At 41.2% G+C, this 16,160-nt stretch overlaps 1 protein-coding gene across 1 annotated transcript in view; it reads right to left on the reverse strand.

The window, feature by feature from the left end:
• DGKI (diacylglycerol kinase iota) overlaps positions 1-16,160 on the reverse strand; it is a 335,998-nt gene that overhangs the window by 175,970 nt on the left and 143,868 nt on the right. The window contains exons 2-4 of the mRNA XM_054988623.1: positions 7,633-7,741; positions 2,760-2,855; positions 1,628-1,702 (exon numbers count right to left, since the gene is read on the reverse strand). Coding sequence (XP_054844598.1) covers positions 1,628-1,702; positions 2,760-2,855; positions 7,633-7,741 — 280 coding nt within the window. The remainder of the gene's footprint in view (positions 1-1,627; positions 1,703-2,759; positions 2,856-7,632; positions 7,742-16,160) is intronic.

Raw genomic sequence — 16,160 nt, forward strand, 5'->3', positions numbered from 1 at the left:
AATAAGTATTCCAGACCCTTGTGTAGCCTGGAGAATTCATCTCATTCTTCCCCATTCAATGCCTTTAATCTGCCTCAACTGCTGCCGTTAAGCTTTTGACCCTTCTACAGATCTTGCCAAGATAGGCGAGCTATCTAAATTGTAATCATATTGTTTAAAATTCATCCTAGACCCTGGGCACTGAGCCACACAATGGATTAACTGATGCCACAAGATAAAGTTTAAGGGGGATTTAAATGGTAGGTTGACCTTCAGTTTTCCTTTATGAACTAATCAACCTAGTTCTTCTTTTATTTCTGTATGTGTGCGCTATTCCATGCTGTTAGTAGGTGGGAAATTATTACTCTTGGGGAAAAGTCACCAACTTGCATGTTTTATTATAACCCACTGCTCTGCAAAAATGCAAAAAGAAAGCTTCCCCCCAGTCACACACACAGCAATTTTAAAAGGAACAAATTAGTTTGGGTGACCGAGATATTTATAGATTCTTAAAAAGATATCCAGAGGAATGGCAACAAGTTTTGCCGTGGAAGCATCACTTTGAAATGCTTTTGTACAAGATATGGGGGGACTTGTTTTACAGTATTATGACACTTGGTGCACTTTCTATGCAAAAGTGATCATAAATAAATAAGAATAACCATCATATTCTTCTTTTTAAAGACTAAGGCCCAATTAAAAGAATTGTATTAACTTAACCATATCAGTTTTAACCCATTAATTGGGCCCCAAAAGCTGCCAAAGGGGAGCGAGTAGATATGGATATAGGGCTGCAGTGCCAGAAAAGAGAATATTAACTTTTTCCCCATTCTGCACCATTTCCCAGATCAAAAAGCTCTCTACAACTGCTTCAGTCCCACAGAGAATTCCTATAGGTATCCATCTTTTCCTTTACTGGGCCAAGCCATTGCCAAAAGGGAAACTGTGTGCTGTATGGAAAGTATTCCTTCCCCCTCCTTCATCCGTGCCCTGGCCCCAGTCCTTCCCCATAATGGTTGTTTGGAGTTCCGGTCACAACTCTCCAGTGTAATACAGTTTGACCCTTACCCACAAGATGGGTTTTCCTGTATGCATTTCCTATTCAGTCCCTGGGCTTCTTACTCAGAAGAAGGAAGAGGAAAAAAGAGCACCATAATAAACCACTCTTCTCCATAACTTGCCTCAAACTTCTTCCACATTTCCCCAAACTACCCCCAGAAAAACTCTGGGCAATATAAGCATGTTCATAGTGTTTCAACAAAACACCAAAAAGATAGCAAAAGTGCTCTCCAGCCACCAAAACAACCCAACCAATGTGTCACTGCATGCAACGCCTACATCATGAAATGCAAATCCTTTGTTCTTGCCTGTTAGAAAGATCATGGCATAATAAACACAATGAATTCTTAAAGTCTTTGTTATGTTTTCTGCAATAGAATTTGAGAGATAATCCCTACAATGTGAGAGATTGCATTGCTTTGGAGGGAAGGGGTTCATAACAGCGAGGAGATTAGTGGGTTGGAAATTCCAGGAACTGGTCTTAGATGTTAAGAAGGCACCCATATGTCTAATACACACACAGGCAATTAAAAAGCAGATTTAAGTCTATCTTTTAGCACAAATATTCCAGCAGGTGGTGCCATCTTACCTTTTCTAATTGTTCCATGCACGCATTATGGACTACGATCTTACAGGCAGCACACTTTCGACGAACTGCTGACTTCTGCAACATGAAAAAGAGCCAGAGCCCAAATATATTTCTTAGTGTAGAAAAAAGACGGTTTCATGTCTTGGAGAGAAATCCTTAGCAGGTCTACTCAGAAGGCCCATATTATTCGGTGAGCCTTATTCTCAGGAAAGTGCTCTTAGAATTATTCAATGAGCCTTATTCTCAGGAAAGTGCTCTTCTCATGGGAAAAGTTTCTAATCCTATATGAAATTTTCTGTTCCTGTATGAAATCCTCCTCTCTGCCATCTCATTGGCAAAATGCAGCTGAACCGCTGTTTCCAGTAGGAATGTCTGAGTACATCGTTTACTTTCTTTTTGTTTTCAAGTGCTGTGATTGCAAACCTTTTCTTCCTATCCATTTCTATTGATGACATTCCTAAGTTGTTACTTGCATGCCACTGGTACATATATATCCACCATTCATATACAAATGATAGAAAATGAACATTAAAATTTGCATACAATTAACAGGAAAAATTCAGCACAAGGAAACAGAGAATGGCATGAAAATCATGGGTTTGTTTCTTTCAAAGGAGAAGACAGATCAGAATGAGATAGGGTTGCCAGCCTCCAGGCAGGGCCTGGAGATCTCCTGGAATTACAGCTGATTTCCAGACTACCAAGTTCTGTTCATGTAGAGAAAATGCCAGCTTCAAAGGCTGGAATTTATGGCATTATGCTCTGCTGAGGTCCTTCCCAACCCAGAGTTAGCAGCCCTAGAATGGGGAATGGTGAGATAAAACAGTGGGTTGTGGTATGACCCAAATTCATGCCATCTCTATTGAAAGAAAGAAATCTTTTTTAAAAACCTCCTCTGTTACAGACGTGACCAGGCATTGAAATTTGCAAGCTCATCCCACTTGCAAGTGGCACAAATGTAAATTGTGCAGTGGCGTGCCAAAAACATTAGCCACAAAAGGAAGCAGCCAAAAGCGGACGGTGGAAAGAAGCAGAGAAGTGCTAATTCCAAGCATCAAGGATAGAAATGACCACCCCCAAGGTTTTCCAAGTAGGTAAGGAATCAGGACATTAGGAAAACGGTAACACTCACCGAGAATTTAACTTGACAACTCTCCTCTCCCAAGTAGCACAGATCCCCAGAAACGTTGGTCTCCAACCAGAGGTGTTCTCCATTCACTGCATTTTCCTGAGGAAAAAACAAATAGTTATCAAATGGCGATGGGGATCAGATGTCTCCCTGTTCTCACTCATACATTCAACCAAGTTTTAAGTATAAGTCACTGCATTTGCCCCCATTCATCCTTCTCTTCCTTTGTCTCTCCCTCCTTTGCTTTAATTACTTTTCCCAATGTTGATTTTAGATTACAAATTATTTGGGGCAGGGATCTGAGATACAATAGGGTACGGTAGCAGAAAATCTGAAAAAACAGCATAAAGCCAAGCACAGGGGTGAAATCTTTCTGAAACAAAGCATAACGAATTTATACGGCTGGTTTAACAACATGGAAATCTCCCTAGTAGGTGGACATCTATGTCAGCTGACAATACCCCACAGAGCAGCATACAGTCTCTATCCTCACCAATGCATCTTTCTGAGCTACTTCTTAAACACTCCTGAATAATTTGGTTTTGCATAGGTTGTGAAAGGTCAGGAGAGTGGAAGCTTCCCTGACCACCTCAGGCAAGCCATTCCACAAGGTGGGGGCTATCACAGCAAAAGCAGGCAGCTGTTGATTTTGCTGTTGGTATCTGCAGAAGGCCCTGATGCATGAAGCTGCCATGGTAGAACACAGGGTGAGAGCTGGTTGCACAGATATGAGGGGTCAAGGCCATGAAGGGCTTTAAATGTGATAGTCACGACCTTGAATTGAGCCTGGTAACCGATGGGTAGCCAATGGAGTGACTGCAGAGTGGAAGTGATATGCATGCTCCGTCTAGCTCCTGAGAATAAATGAGCGGCAGCATTCTGCACCACCTGGAGTCTCCAAGGCAACTTTGAGGGGAGACCTATGCAGAGCACATTGTAGTAGTCTAGTCTCAATGTTACTGCGACATGAATCCAGTTAGCCATATCAGCTGTGTCAAAGTAAGGGGCCATCTTCCAGGCTAGTCTGAGTTGTGAGAACACCTTGTTTGCAGCTGCATTTACTTGCTTCTCTAGCAGCAGCACTGGATCAGATATAACCCCAGGCTGTTAACTGAGTCAGCCAGGGTCAACTGAACCCCATCAAAGGTCAGAAGTACAATGACCTTCAAGATCTCTGTGTTTCTTTCCAGCACCACTTCCATCTGGCCTGGGTTTAATTTCAATTTGTTTGCTTTTAGCCAGTTGACAACAGCTGTCAAGCAGCAACTCAGTACCTCTTCAGTTAATGAAAATTCAGGCCCAGGGCCTCTCAGCATCTTAAAAAGTACATGTTATAAAGGTAGGTTTTTGACAGAGTTCAAATCATGATATTGCCTTTCAGCAATATCATGATTTGATGTCCATCAATCCCCATTCACAGTTTAGAGGGCTTCTCAGTCTCCCAAGCCCAAATGGTGAAATGTAACTGGAATATAGGAGTGAGATAAGCTGGCTAGTTTCTAGCTGACAGTACCACTTCCTTGAACTTAGGGACCTGAAACATACTAACACTGTCATTAGACTGTTGATCAAATCATCCACACAGTGGGACCATGTATAGTATGGGAGTGTTTTTATACAAATCTGGGTGGAGCCCAAGGTTGGTAGAAAAATATTAATATTTGTATTTCTAATGTACAAACACACACACGTAATGCAACTGTGTTTTGAGATCTTGGTAGCCATTGCCAAGGTTTCTAAGCCTCAGTTAGTGTCAGCATGGAGGGCAGGGTGAAACAGATGTTAAAAGGTAAAATACAGAATTGAGGGAAGGTAAAGCTGAAGTGGGAGAAACAAAGAAGCTGAAAGGGGAAAGCTGAAGAGGCAGGAGGGAAACAGGAAAAGGTAGGGGTTGGTAGATGGGAGAGAAGGCAAGGGGAGAGGCTGCAAGCGTTGTTAGGGGGAGACAAAAAAGAAAAGAAGGAGGGATTGAAGTAGATAAATGGGGTTTTCCCCACCATGAGACCTTGCAAGTCCCCCATTTGTATTAAAATAACACTCGGAAACATTTTTATGCAAACCTTCCAATCACTGTAGAAAGTACAGAGGTTAAGTGGTTTGGTTGCAAATCAGCATTCTGCTGGTTCTAATCCCACTACTGCCATGAGCTTAGGAGGTGTTTCTCGGATAAGCCACTCCTCTCAGCCCAAGCTCCCCAGATGTTATTGTGAGGATAATAATAACACTAACTTTGTTCACTGCGCTGAATGGGGCATTAATCTGTCTAGAAGAGTGGTATACAAGCACAGTTTGTTGTTGTTGTTATATGAAATGTGAATGCAAATTCCAGTTGATTAGGTCAGCTTTATTTGCCAAGCAGCAAATAAACATAGCATTCAGATAAGATGCATTATGGGAACTGCTAATGGTCAAAAGTAGTTAAGACTTCAGTTTTTACATCTGGTGACAGATGGCACATCCAGCAACTCTGGGTGCCTGCATCTCTGTAAAAGGGCTTCTTTATTCATTGAGGGGGAAAGTGTGCCAGCCCAGGGATGCATCATCCAAACCCTTTCCATGAACACCTGGGATTCATGGAATACTCCTGGATCTGATACACATCTACATCCCAACATAATGAGAACCAAAACCATTTCCAGCTTCCATCCCACTGTAATACTGGCTTAACCACAACGAGAGAAAAAAGGATGCACTAAGCAGAAGCGTAAGAAATCCAGAGCTGTAACTTGATGGAAAACGCATCGACTATTTCTGACATTTTGGCTCCTGCACTGAAAAAGCCACGAACGAGATCGCTCCTTTCCAGCCAGATGGTGTCTGACAGCAGGATGCTTACAGAGCGCCGACACTGTCAACATTTTTATCATTTTCAGACTTCCCTGACAGTTTAAACATGCTGAAACATAAAATGTTGTCCTCTAGTCGTGAAAGTTGCTCATTAAAGAACTGGATCAGACACGGGGAAAAGATCACAGCTCTATCGCTGTTGTCAGAACTTAACATTTAACCAAAAAAAAAAGATTTATGACATTTATTTATTTTAAAGGTATTTACACACACAAAATCTGAAATTGTATCGTAAGACATACAAAATAAGAAGTAGTGAAAATAAGGGGCATGTGGTAACAAATGCGAACATGCCTTCTTACTACCATATTTTTTAAAAGTCAAGCTTCAGGAGAATGGAAAAAGAAAGCCAACATGTCAGTTTTTGAAATAAATATATTCATCAGGGCAATCTTGAACAGAATTCCACTCTTCTAAGCCCTTTGTCTTCAATCAGTGCAGAAGGGTGTAACTCTGTTTAGGACAGCACTGTGTAGGTTCTATGAATTACTGATACCACTGGAATCTCTAATTATTTCTATTTTCATAGGAATATAGATAAAAGGGTACTGGGGGAGAGTTGAGCCCCTTGAAAAAAGTTGTCAAGAAGTTACATGGGTTAAGTCCCAATTTCATTAAAATAAATCTCATATTCTTTTACCAAATACAGTAACTTACATTGTAATGTATAGTAGTTACTCTAATGTAGTTCAAGATTTGTCAGTCACAATACATTTATTTAAAGAAGCAGACAGAAAAGTCTGTTGCATCCAGGCCATCATTTTTATTTTAAGCAATAATTTAAAACAATTATTTATACATTTTTAAAAGTCCATTTCCTTTCACACCAGGCTTCCCCATCCCTTTCTGTGCTGTTTCATTATGACTTTCCATGCTAGGTTTCTAAAGATAAAAATGGCCCATTTCCACACCCCTACTGGGAAGAAATCTAGTTCCACTTCTCTACACTTCTGTCCTTGAAACTGTGACGGAAACAGATTTTCAATTGTCTTTATGAAGTGCGCAGACTATCTAGTAAGGAAAAACTAAAAAGGGTGCATAACCAATAGAGTGTGATATTGCTACTTCCTCATCCACTACATCATCCTAAGTGAGACTCTGAAGTGTCTCAAAAGTGCCCTTTTTAATGAGCCTTTTGTATCTCACACCCTCCCCCCCCCATGCTCTGTCACAGTCCCTCTGTGTCACAGGCTAGCCACAATGCCTATGATCTACAGAGGGCATCCTCTTAACAGTATTTTCCAGGCACCAACTCGGAATGAGAAGGGAGTACAGCAAAGCTTTTCTAGTAGCTACTCTGTAGTTCTGAAACTACTTTCCCCAGAAAACAGACCCAAGTCAGAAGACATTGTAAGGAACACTATAAACTTATATTAGTGTCTCTTTATGAAACGTCCATATCTCAATTACTCTTTCAATGTTAACTACAGACTTCCACATACATGGGGAAAACCTAGACATTCCTGCAAAAATAAGAGCCCTCCTCTCCAATGGAACTGTGCCATAATAAGATGCTGTACTGATCGGGGGGGGGGGCAGTTTCTAATTTTGTAATCCTTGTTGCTTCATTTATTATAGGCATTATGCTGCTTTACTGCAAATTTTTCCATTTTGTAATCCACTTGGAGTCTCATCAAGAAAAGCTGACTATAAACGATATAAAGAAATAAAATAAAGTTTAAAGATGAGATGGCAAACTATAGTGAGTTATCAGAATGAATAAAGCAAGGAATAAAGGTTTGGAGTTTTTTATTCTTCAAGAGAAACAATGTATGACTACAGGAGAATTAGAGTAATATACCTAACAAAAGTTATGTACATAACGATTATGTACATATAGGACTCCTGGCTTTTGCAAGGTGCTCACTCTGACTGCACAAAGACGGATGCTTCTGCCAAGCAACCCCATCAACAGTCTTCAGCCATTCACATACATCATTTTTTCCTGTGGTACTATAAACTCCACTCTAAGAGATAAGAGGCACACTGTTGTTTACACAACAGAGATATCACAGTGCTGAATACCTACACTCCATTCTAGTGCCATTCTTGGTTCCTTCACTGGCCCGTTGGAGATGGCAATGTTGAGGTTTTGAACAGGAGCCAGATGTTGAAGACCAGACCTGGAGATTGCTTTCCTGAAAGAGAAGAAGAAATCTAAAAAGGCTGAAAATCATTCTCCTCCTATTAATTAATCTATACATAAAAAGAGATTGAAGAAAGGTGTAACATGGGAGATAAACTGAAGGAAAGCAGTTATACCTTTCATTCATTGAATTTGCAATGCTTTTCATTAAAGTTTTTGATCCTATGATGAGCATTCACCTAGGAGTAACTCTGGAAGCCAGTGTGGCATAGTTGCTAGAGGTATAAATTAGCATCTGGGTGATCCAGATTCGATTTCCCACTCTCTCATGGAAGCTGACTGGGTGAACTTGAGCCAGTCACATACTCTTAGGGCCAAGCTACAAGTGACGAATGACACTTGAACAGCAAGTGTATTTCTCCCTGTTCACTTGCCCTCCACTCAATCCACTTGCCGTTCAAGTGTCATTCGTCATGTGTAGCTTGGCCCTTAGCCTAAACTACCTCACAGGGTTATTGTGATGACAAGATGGAGAAGAGGCAAATGAGGTACTCACTTTGGGTCCCCACTGTGGAGAAAAGTGGGGTATAAATGAAGTAATTAAAAAAAATGCACTTAATGGAAATTAATTTTTGAGTAAACATGTACCCGGATCAAGCAGTGTAGGATATTCATTGTATTCCATGGCCATGATTCTGCAAGAATCAGAAATCATAACAACAACAACAACAACAACAACAACTTTCAATTTATACACCACCCTTCAGGGCAACTTAATGTCAGAGTAGTTTACAAAGTGTGATATTATTATCCTCACAACAATCATCCTGTGAAGTGGGTGGGACTGCAACAGCTCTGAGAGAGCTGTGACTGACCCAAGGTCATCCATCTGGCTTCAAGCAGAGGAGTGGGGAATCAAACCTGGTTCTCTAGATTACAGTCCTGCCGCTCTTAACCACTACACCAAACTGGCTCTCTATATCTCACCCTATGGATTATCATTGACTAATTTAATATGTTGTCCAAGGACATACCTACACAACAAAATAGTTTCCCAGTCATTCTTTTTCTCTAGGAAGCCCTGTGAACCAAGGAATTCTCAGCACTCTCCCCAAACTACAAGGTTTCTTAGAGGGAAATCATGATATTTAAACTGGTGTAAAACAAATAAAAGTTCGTAGTAAAAATATGTTTTGAGTTGTTTCTTCCATCTGTAAGGAGCTGTCTCAGTTTATTTATTTATTTGTATTTATACCATGCTATTCTCCTCCGCAGGGGACCCAAACAGCTTACACGACATTGTTCTTACTTATTTTTTCCCTCACAATCACCACCCTGTGGAGTAGGTTAAGTTGGAAAGAAGCGATTGGCGAAGGTGACACAGCAAGCTTGTGTGGCAGAGTGGGAATCTGCATCTGTGTATCTCAGATCTTAGTCCTAGTCCAGAGCAGAATCCAGCACTGCTACACCATGCCATTTCTCTCCCCCGCACCCCCCCCCCACACACACACACACTTTTTTCTACAGGGTTTAACAGAAAACGTGTCACTGTGCTTCCTGGCTGGAGTTCACACATTCCTTTCTCCACCTTTGCTGTTGATTCTTAGTCTTGCCTGCAGTAACAGTTAACATTTCAATAAGTGAGGCCCTATACTTAACAGCTGTCAGAGTAGTCAGTTTTAATGGCCCTGCTCCTAGGACTTTAAATGTAGCCTGCCACCCAGATATTTTAAAAGTGGAGCTTTCCTTACTATATTTCTCTGTTATATATGAAGCTCTGTGGCAGAAACACTTTCATCTGCTAAATTTCTGTGTCTGGTTACTGTTAAAAATATTAGAGCAAAGGCAGTTAGTTGACAACCCTACATCTGCTGGTGAAGCTTTTCCGAGCACAAAAATGGAGTGCTGAGGAAAAGCTTCACCTGTTAATGTCTTCTTTGTGTAATTGATAAAGTCACATGGCTTCTCCTATTTTTAAAAAATCTGATTGGGTGTAACCCCAGAGCCAGAGATGGTTGGCTCAAAAGACTGCAGAGAGTAGCAGATAGGGACCCATCTGGAACTATGGCCCAAGAGCAACTGGCACCTCTTTTTTTCTGGCAACAGAGCCGTTCAAAAGATGTTTTTCCAGTCAGTGAAGAGCCAACATTTTGTCACCATAGTTGGACTGTATTGAAGAGATGAAAAGCAACATTTGTACACAATAGCTTCCAGCAGGCCTCCAAGCCAAAGGACTTCATACTTGACAGTTCATGTTTGCACCATCTGAGGAAAGTAACTAAAAATGGAGGGTTATCAAGGACCAAATGGGCCTTTGTAGGTGTCCAGGTGCTGCTTTAGTTTTCACATGTCTGTCTTAACCAATAATTTTTATTTTTGGTGTATTTTGTCAAAAACAAACAAATAAACAAAACATTGTCAGCTGAAGGATGCAAGTTAGTTGAAATCTACAGGTCTCTTCCCATTCACCAATTGTATACAGAAGTTGTTTAATAATAATAACAACAACAACAACAACAACATTCGATTTATACACCGCCCTTCAGGACAACTTAATGCCAACTCAGAGCAGTTTCCAAAGTATGTTATTATTATCCCCACAACAAACACCCTGTGAGGTGGGTGGGGCTGAGAGCTCCAGAGAACTGTGACTAGAGATGGGCACGATCCTGAATACGAAGCAAAAAAATCCACAAACCAGTGGTTCGGGGAAGCTCATTTCCAAGAACTTCCACAAACTGGTCTACTGGTTCCTTTGGTTTGTATTAAAGGGCAGTTTAAATGGCCATTTCCCTGGGGAAATGGTCATTTAAACTTTTCCTGCCACTTGCAAGCAGCAGGTCTCTTTAAACTATCAGCTGGCAGGTGTTGGGGGGATCCCCCCCCCCGCCTGCCAGCTGATAGTTTAAAGAGACCTGCCACTTGTAAACATCAGGAAAGGGCCCTTTAAATTATTAAAAGCCCCTTTCCCTGCTGCTAAGCAGCCTGAAAGGGGCATTTAAACCCCACGAACAATGAACCATGAACTGGTTCGGGAACTTGCCCCAGTTCATGGGAGTTCCTGGTTCATGGAAATCCATGAACCACATGGTTTGGTTTTTTTTTGTGGTTAGTGCCCATGTCTAGCCGTGACTAGCCCAAGGTCACCCAGCTGGCTTCAAGTGGAGGAGTGGGGAATCAAACCCAGCTCTCCAGATTAGAGTCCCGCACTCTTAACCACTACACCAAACTGGGTTGACATTTTAATTAAAATCATAAGACCACAGAGATGGAAGAAATACAATTAATCATTTCTTCCATCCCCATACTTGTAACAATTGCAAGGGAGGGGCCCCAAAGAGCCAGTGTAGCAGACAGAGTGTTGTTGAACTTGGTCAGAAGAAAGTTGGGTCCCGCTCCCTACTCTTCCATGATATTCAACGCCAAACTAGATGAAACAGGGACATCCTTGTATATTTCCCCATATGACCTCCTGCTCATCTGGAGAAAAGCAGGAGCTAGGTGATCTAATATCAACAGAAAAGGGAGTACCTAGATGAGAGGAGCTTTCTCTGTGCTGCCTTCTCTCTTCTATTCTTCCACCCAAGCTCACTTTGATATCAAAGCTGGGCTTGGAGAAAAATGCTTTAAACATCATAGCAAGATCAGGATGGTGAGGTAAGCTCTGGGGTAGGATTGTAAAAAATATATATCTCCACCCTCATTTTCCACACAAATAGCAGGCATATGAATGCCACTGCCCTGTCTAGTTTGGCCCTCAAAAAGATCCCTTGGGCATGTCACTGTCTCTCAGCTTTACCTACTTCACAGCTGCAGTGAGGGTAAGTAAAACCTAAGCTCCTTGAAGGAACGGTGGGACAAAAGGTGAAAAATATCTGTGGTAGAGCATTTACTCTGCATGTGCCGGCTTCAATCCATGGCATCCTAAGCAAAAAGCTCCCAAGCAGCAGAGCTTGAAGAAATCTCTTGCAGAGATGCTAGAAAGTAAACTCAGCAGCAAGCAAATGGACTAATGATCTGATGCCACATAAAACAGACCCTGCCCAAAATTTTCTCAAAAGCTCCCATGAAAGGACTAACCTCCCAGTGTTTCCTACTTGTTGCAAAAGATACCTGTTTTGTTAAATGGCTGGAATTGGGTGACTTTTGTCATTAACTAGTAATGTTTAGCATTTTAGAAGGCCTGAGGCAAAGGTTAGAAAATTCTAACATTTATCAGTAAACCACATTCACATAGGAAACACTGAAATACTATTTTTAAGACCTGTCATTTTTACCAGTAAAGGTCATTTACCGTACCAGGGCTATAAATCTCAAAAATGATCTTAATGACACAAACACGTCTGATGTTTCCATCTCAATCTCCTAAAATGTTAATATCAGAAATGCTTGTGCCACAAGGATTCTTTATGCCATTTACTGTCATAGCATGGTAAATGTCCTTTGCTGTAAGATGACAGACATAACAATGACATTTGGAAATTTCAGTTGGCAGTATGGTTTATTGGCAAATATCAGAACTTTCTGACATTTCCCTTTGGACTTCTTAAAAATCTTAAGAATCACCAGTATACATCAACATTCACCAAGTTTCTGACTCCTACAACAACATATGTATACAACAGCCCTTCACTCATATATTCAGCAATAGGCTTTGACTTGGCTGGCACCCTGTATCATGCCAAACACGAGTCTGTAGCAAAAATGCTTCTTCTGGATCAAGTGGAATAAATTTGACTTCCTGCAAAGGCCATAAATGCTGCTGAATAAAGCATCACCCAGAGGCATTTGCAACAGAAGTAGGAGGAGTGCCAAAAAATCTCCACGCCAGTAACTTTAGCCTCCGCTTCCGATAACTTCAGTAGAAGTTCAGCATGCTCATACTGTAATTCCACAGCTGCTCTTGACTCTGTAGGTTCCCTGTTGCAAGTAGGTAGGACGAACATCAGAAGTTGACCTTATACCCATTGTCCCATCTAGCTTGGTATTGCCTGTGCTAACCGGCACCCAATCTTCTGGGTCTCAGAAGCCTTTCCCACCACCCTCTAGTTGCGATTTTTTAACTAGAAATGGCAAAGACTGAACCTGGAACCTTCTGCTAGCAGCTTATTTTATTTATGTTACTTATGTGCCGTGCTTTTTTTTCTAAAAAAAAATGTTTAGGGGTACTCTCAATTTGACTCAAGAAAATCATCATTTTATAGTTCAAATTGGAAAAAATAAATGCAGTCAATGGACAAAATTACCAAGAACATGCTCACTCTTCATGTGGTCAACAGAAGACAGGGCCGTGTGCCCACTCTCCACGTGGTCTACAGCAGACGCTGTATCACACAACATCGTTGTCGCATCTTTTGTTTTTACAGAGACATAATTCACTTTACACTTCTTTGCTGGCTGTGATGATGTAAAATAGTAATTTTCCTACTCATATTGAAATACTGCCACTCAATGAGGTTATAGGCCAAACTTTCATCAGTAAAGAACTATATTACTTCACAGATTAAACACTCACTTCCATCTGAGACTCAGGAAACACCATGAAAGGAAATGACGTCAGAAGACTGTCAGTGATGAGAATTATGGGTATTGCCAACCAAGTCCCTCTATAGTGACACGTGCGCATAACCAAAGAGTTTCGGTATAGACAAACTCTTTGCACTCTTTGTGCAAAATGTATGCAAATACACAAATTGGTCACCGCCATCGGGGGTAACAACAAGACTGACCAATTGCCATGCTAGATTCCAACTACCAGAGCTCCAAGTGGCTTAGAGAAGACTTGTTTGTATTTGTCTGCACCCTAACGATCACCGATTATGCCAGCGATCTCGGTGGTGTGTTCGATGCTCAAAGACTTTCCATTTTTTGTAACACGAACAGCGCTCCTAGTGAGTTTAAATATAACTAAACATCTTTGTTGCCAACATATGCTACATAAAACTTAACAAGTCACATAAATATCCACAATACGTTTGGTTTAGCGGGAATTCCAACATTTTAAAATTCTTACTTTCTCCTGTTAGATTCACAAAATGTTTAGGGGTATGCATACCCCCAGAAAAAAAACACTGCTTATGTGCTTTACTGTTGAGTTATAGTCCCTCCCCAAACCATCTGTGTGTGAAAGACAGAGAGAGGGGAGGGAAAGCATTTGTATCAATCTCTCCTTGTATATGTAGTTGGGGTACTTGTAAGCTATTTCCGTACTTGAATTAATAATTGAGCCTAATAGGCATGATAGAACTATCTGAATCAATTGTTTAAATGTAGGTCTAATTATATTAGACAAATATTTCATTGTCTAGTAACAATGCTGCCTTGCTGTAACAGTGAATGTTGCTGAATACTCATTTTGGTTGCAAGTAACTGAAAATCAATTTTAAAAAAGAAGCCTTCCGAGACTGCACTCACCAAACAAGGGCAGTCAGAGACAATTCATATCTGAAGTTGTTATGATATGTAATGATATCCAGAAACAGGGGTGTGTGGGTGTGTGTGTGAGATATTCACTGGTACAAGTACTGGCACCTTTTTTCAAGGCTTTCTCAAGTCCTGAGGGGAGGAAACGGTGAAAATTTGTGCAACTGGCACCTATTTATTTACCTAAAAAGCACTGTGCAGAAATACCGATTGATGTGAAAGGCATACCCTGTGAAACGGCAAAACAAAACAACAGTTGGTTCATAACATATGAATCAGTACCTAGTTGGGGTTCAAAAGAATATTTGAAGCTGATTCCTTTGAGGAGATGTGTGGTCCTCTAGCCCTTAATTGTTTACCACATCTAATGCCAATGTTATGAAGAAAACAAATGGTATTTGCTTCAGCAAGAGTATCAAACTCAGCAGGAGTTGGAACGCCTTTCCAACTGCAACCCAAAATATGGAATGGTTTCTGTTTTCAAAGTGTTCTGATGTAACCAAGTATATACTAGCTATTTGCAGATCACACAAACCATTCACTCAAGTCAGATTATGCCAAAGACCCGCAGGTCCAATAATAAGAATCATATCTTAGTCCATAAGCACAACCCATCATTTCCCCATTTCAGAAACATCCAGTTTGTTAGCAGATCATTACATCACCTTTGGTTTTAAGAGCAAGTTCTAAAATGCAGATCGGGAAAGAACAAGCACCATAGTTTTCAACATTTTTGTTACACCCTACTGGTTGGATCCAGCCAGGTTTTTCACTCAATCTTGCACAATTCTCTTCCTTACTACAGCCTCACCTCCACATGGCTTTTGTACATGCAAGTCACATGGTCTCCAGCATAGCTGGTGGTCCTGGTGGTCAAAGGGTCTTTCTTTTTCACCAACAGAAAAGTTGGTTGGATCCAAGAAGACTACATTTCCAAATATGCTTTTATGCGGCTTTGTTATCCTCCAGCTGGCTTGTCATGTGGGTACGTGCTATAAGCATGTCTGTATATTCTAGGAGAATGCTGAAGACAATACCCCAAACAAAAGTCAGAGGCTTTCAGAATTCATGAAACAAGATGCACTTCTAATAAGCTTGCCAGCCCTAGCTGGCACCCCTGTGGGAGAAATTGGGGGGGGGGATTCAGCACAACACTAAATCCCCCCTTCCCCATCACCACCACAGCCACACTCTTGAGCAGCAGCAAGGAATGGGCAGGGCCATATGAACCCATGGTTGGGCCCCTAGGCTTTCAGGTATTTTGGGCCCCCTCCAGCACTTCAATCTTTCACCCCACTACAGCTGACAGCCTGACCCTGGCAGGTACTAGACCACAGTACATAGCCCTATATCCATTTTGAGGGTCTCCTGAAGAATTATATTCATGTATACTTATGAGAGTATGTGTGTATGTTATGTGCCATCGTTGCCTCCAACCTATGGCGACCCTATGAATGACAGTATATATTATGGATAAATATAGATGTACACATATTGCTACAGAGCAGAGTGCAAAGTGCCTTTAACCATTGGAGCCCTAGGGTGTAGGAAATAGTGCCTCAGCAAAAAAAAGTGATGGGCCCTTAGTCCCTGTGGGGCCCCTAAGTTTCAGCCTAGTCAGCCCTATGAATAGTACAGCCTTGGGAATGGGAGGTTGGAGGGCTGGGAGACTTGGGCCTCCATAACGCCAGGTAAAAAACCCTCTTCACAATTGAACCATCATTTTCTGAATACTGGGTGCTAAGGCAGAAAAGGACTTCCATGACATCCCATATTCCTTAGAACAAGTGGCCTTCTTTGCCTGGTAGATAAGGTAATGTAAGCTTGAGTAGACTCATTCCCTTTTCCAGGCAGCTTTTCCTATTTCCTCAGCAGGAACCAACACATCAGGTTAAGAATAAGTTCCCCACATTCCCATTGACTGTTAGAGTTGATTTCAACAGAGTTGATTTCAATGGGTTTATAATGGAACAACTCGGCTTACGATTGTGCTGTAAGAGATGTACATACATAGGTGAATTACCCCATCAGTTTTTTTAATTCAAACT

The sequence above is a fragment of the Eublepharis macularius genome, chromosome 9 (genome assembly GCF_028583425.1).
Source record: "Eublepharis macularius isolate TG4126 chromosome 9, MPM_Emac_v1.0, whole genome shotgun sequence".
Taxonomy (NCBI): Eukaryota; Metazoa; Chordata; class Lepidosauria; order Squamata; family Eublepharidae; genus Eublepharis; species Eublepharis macularius.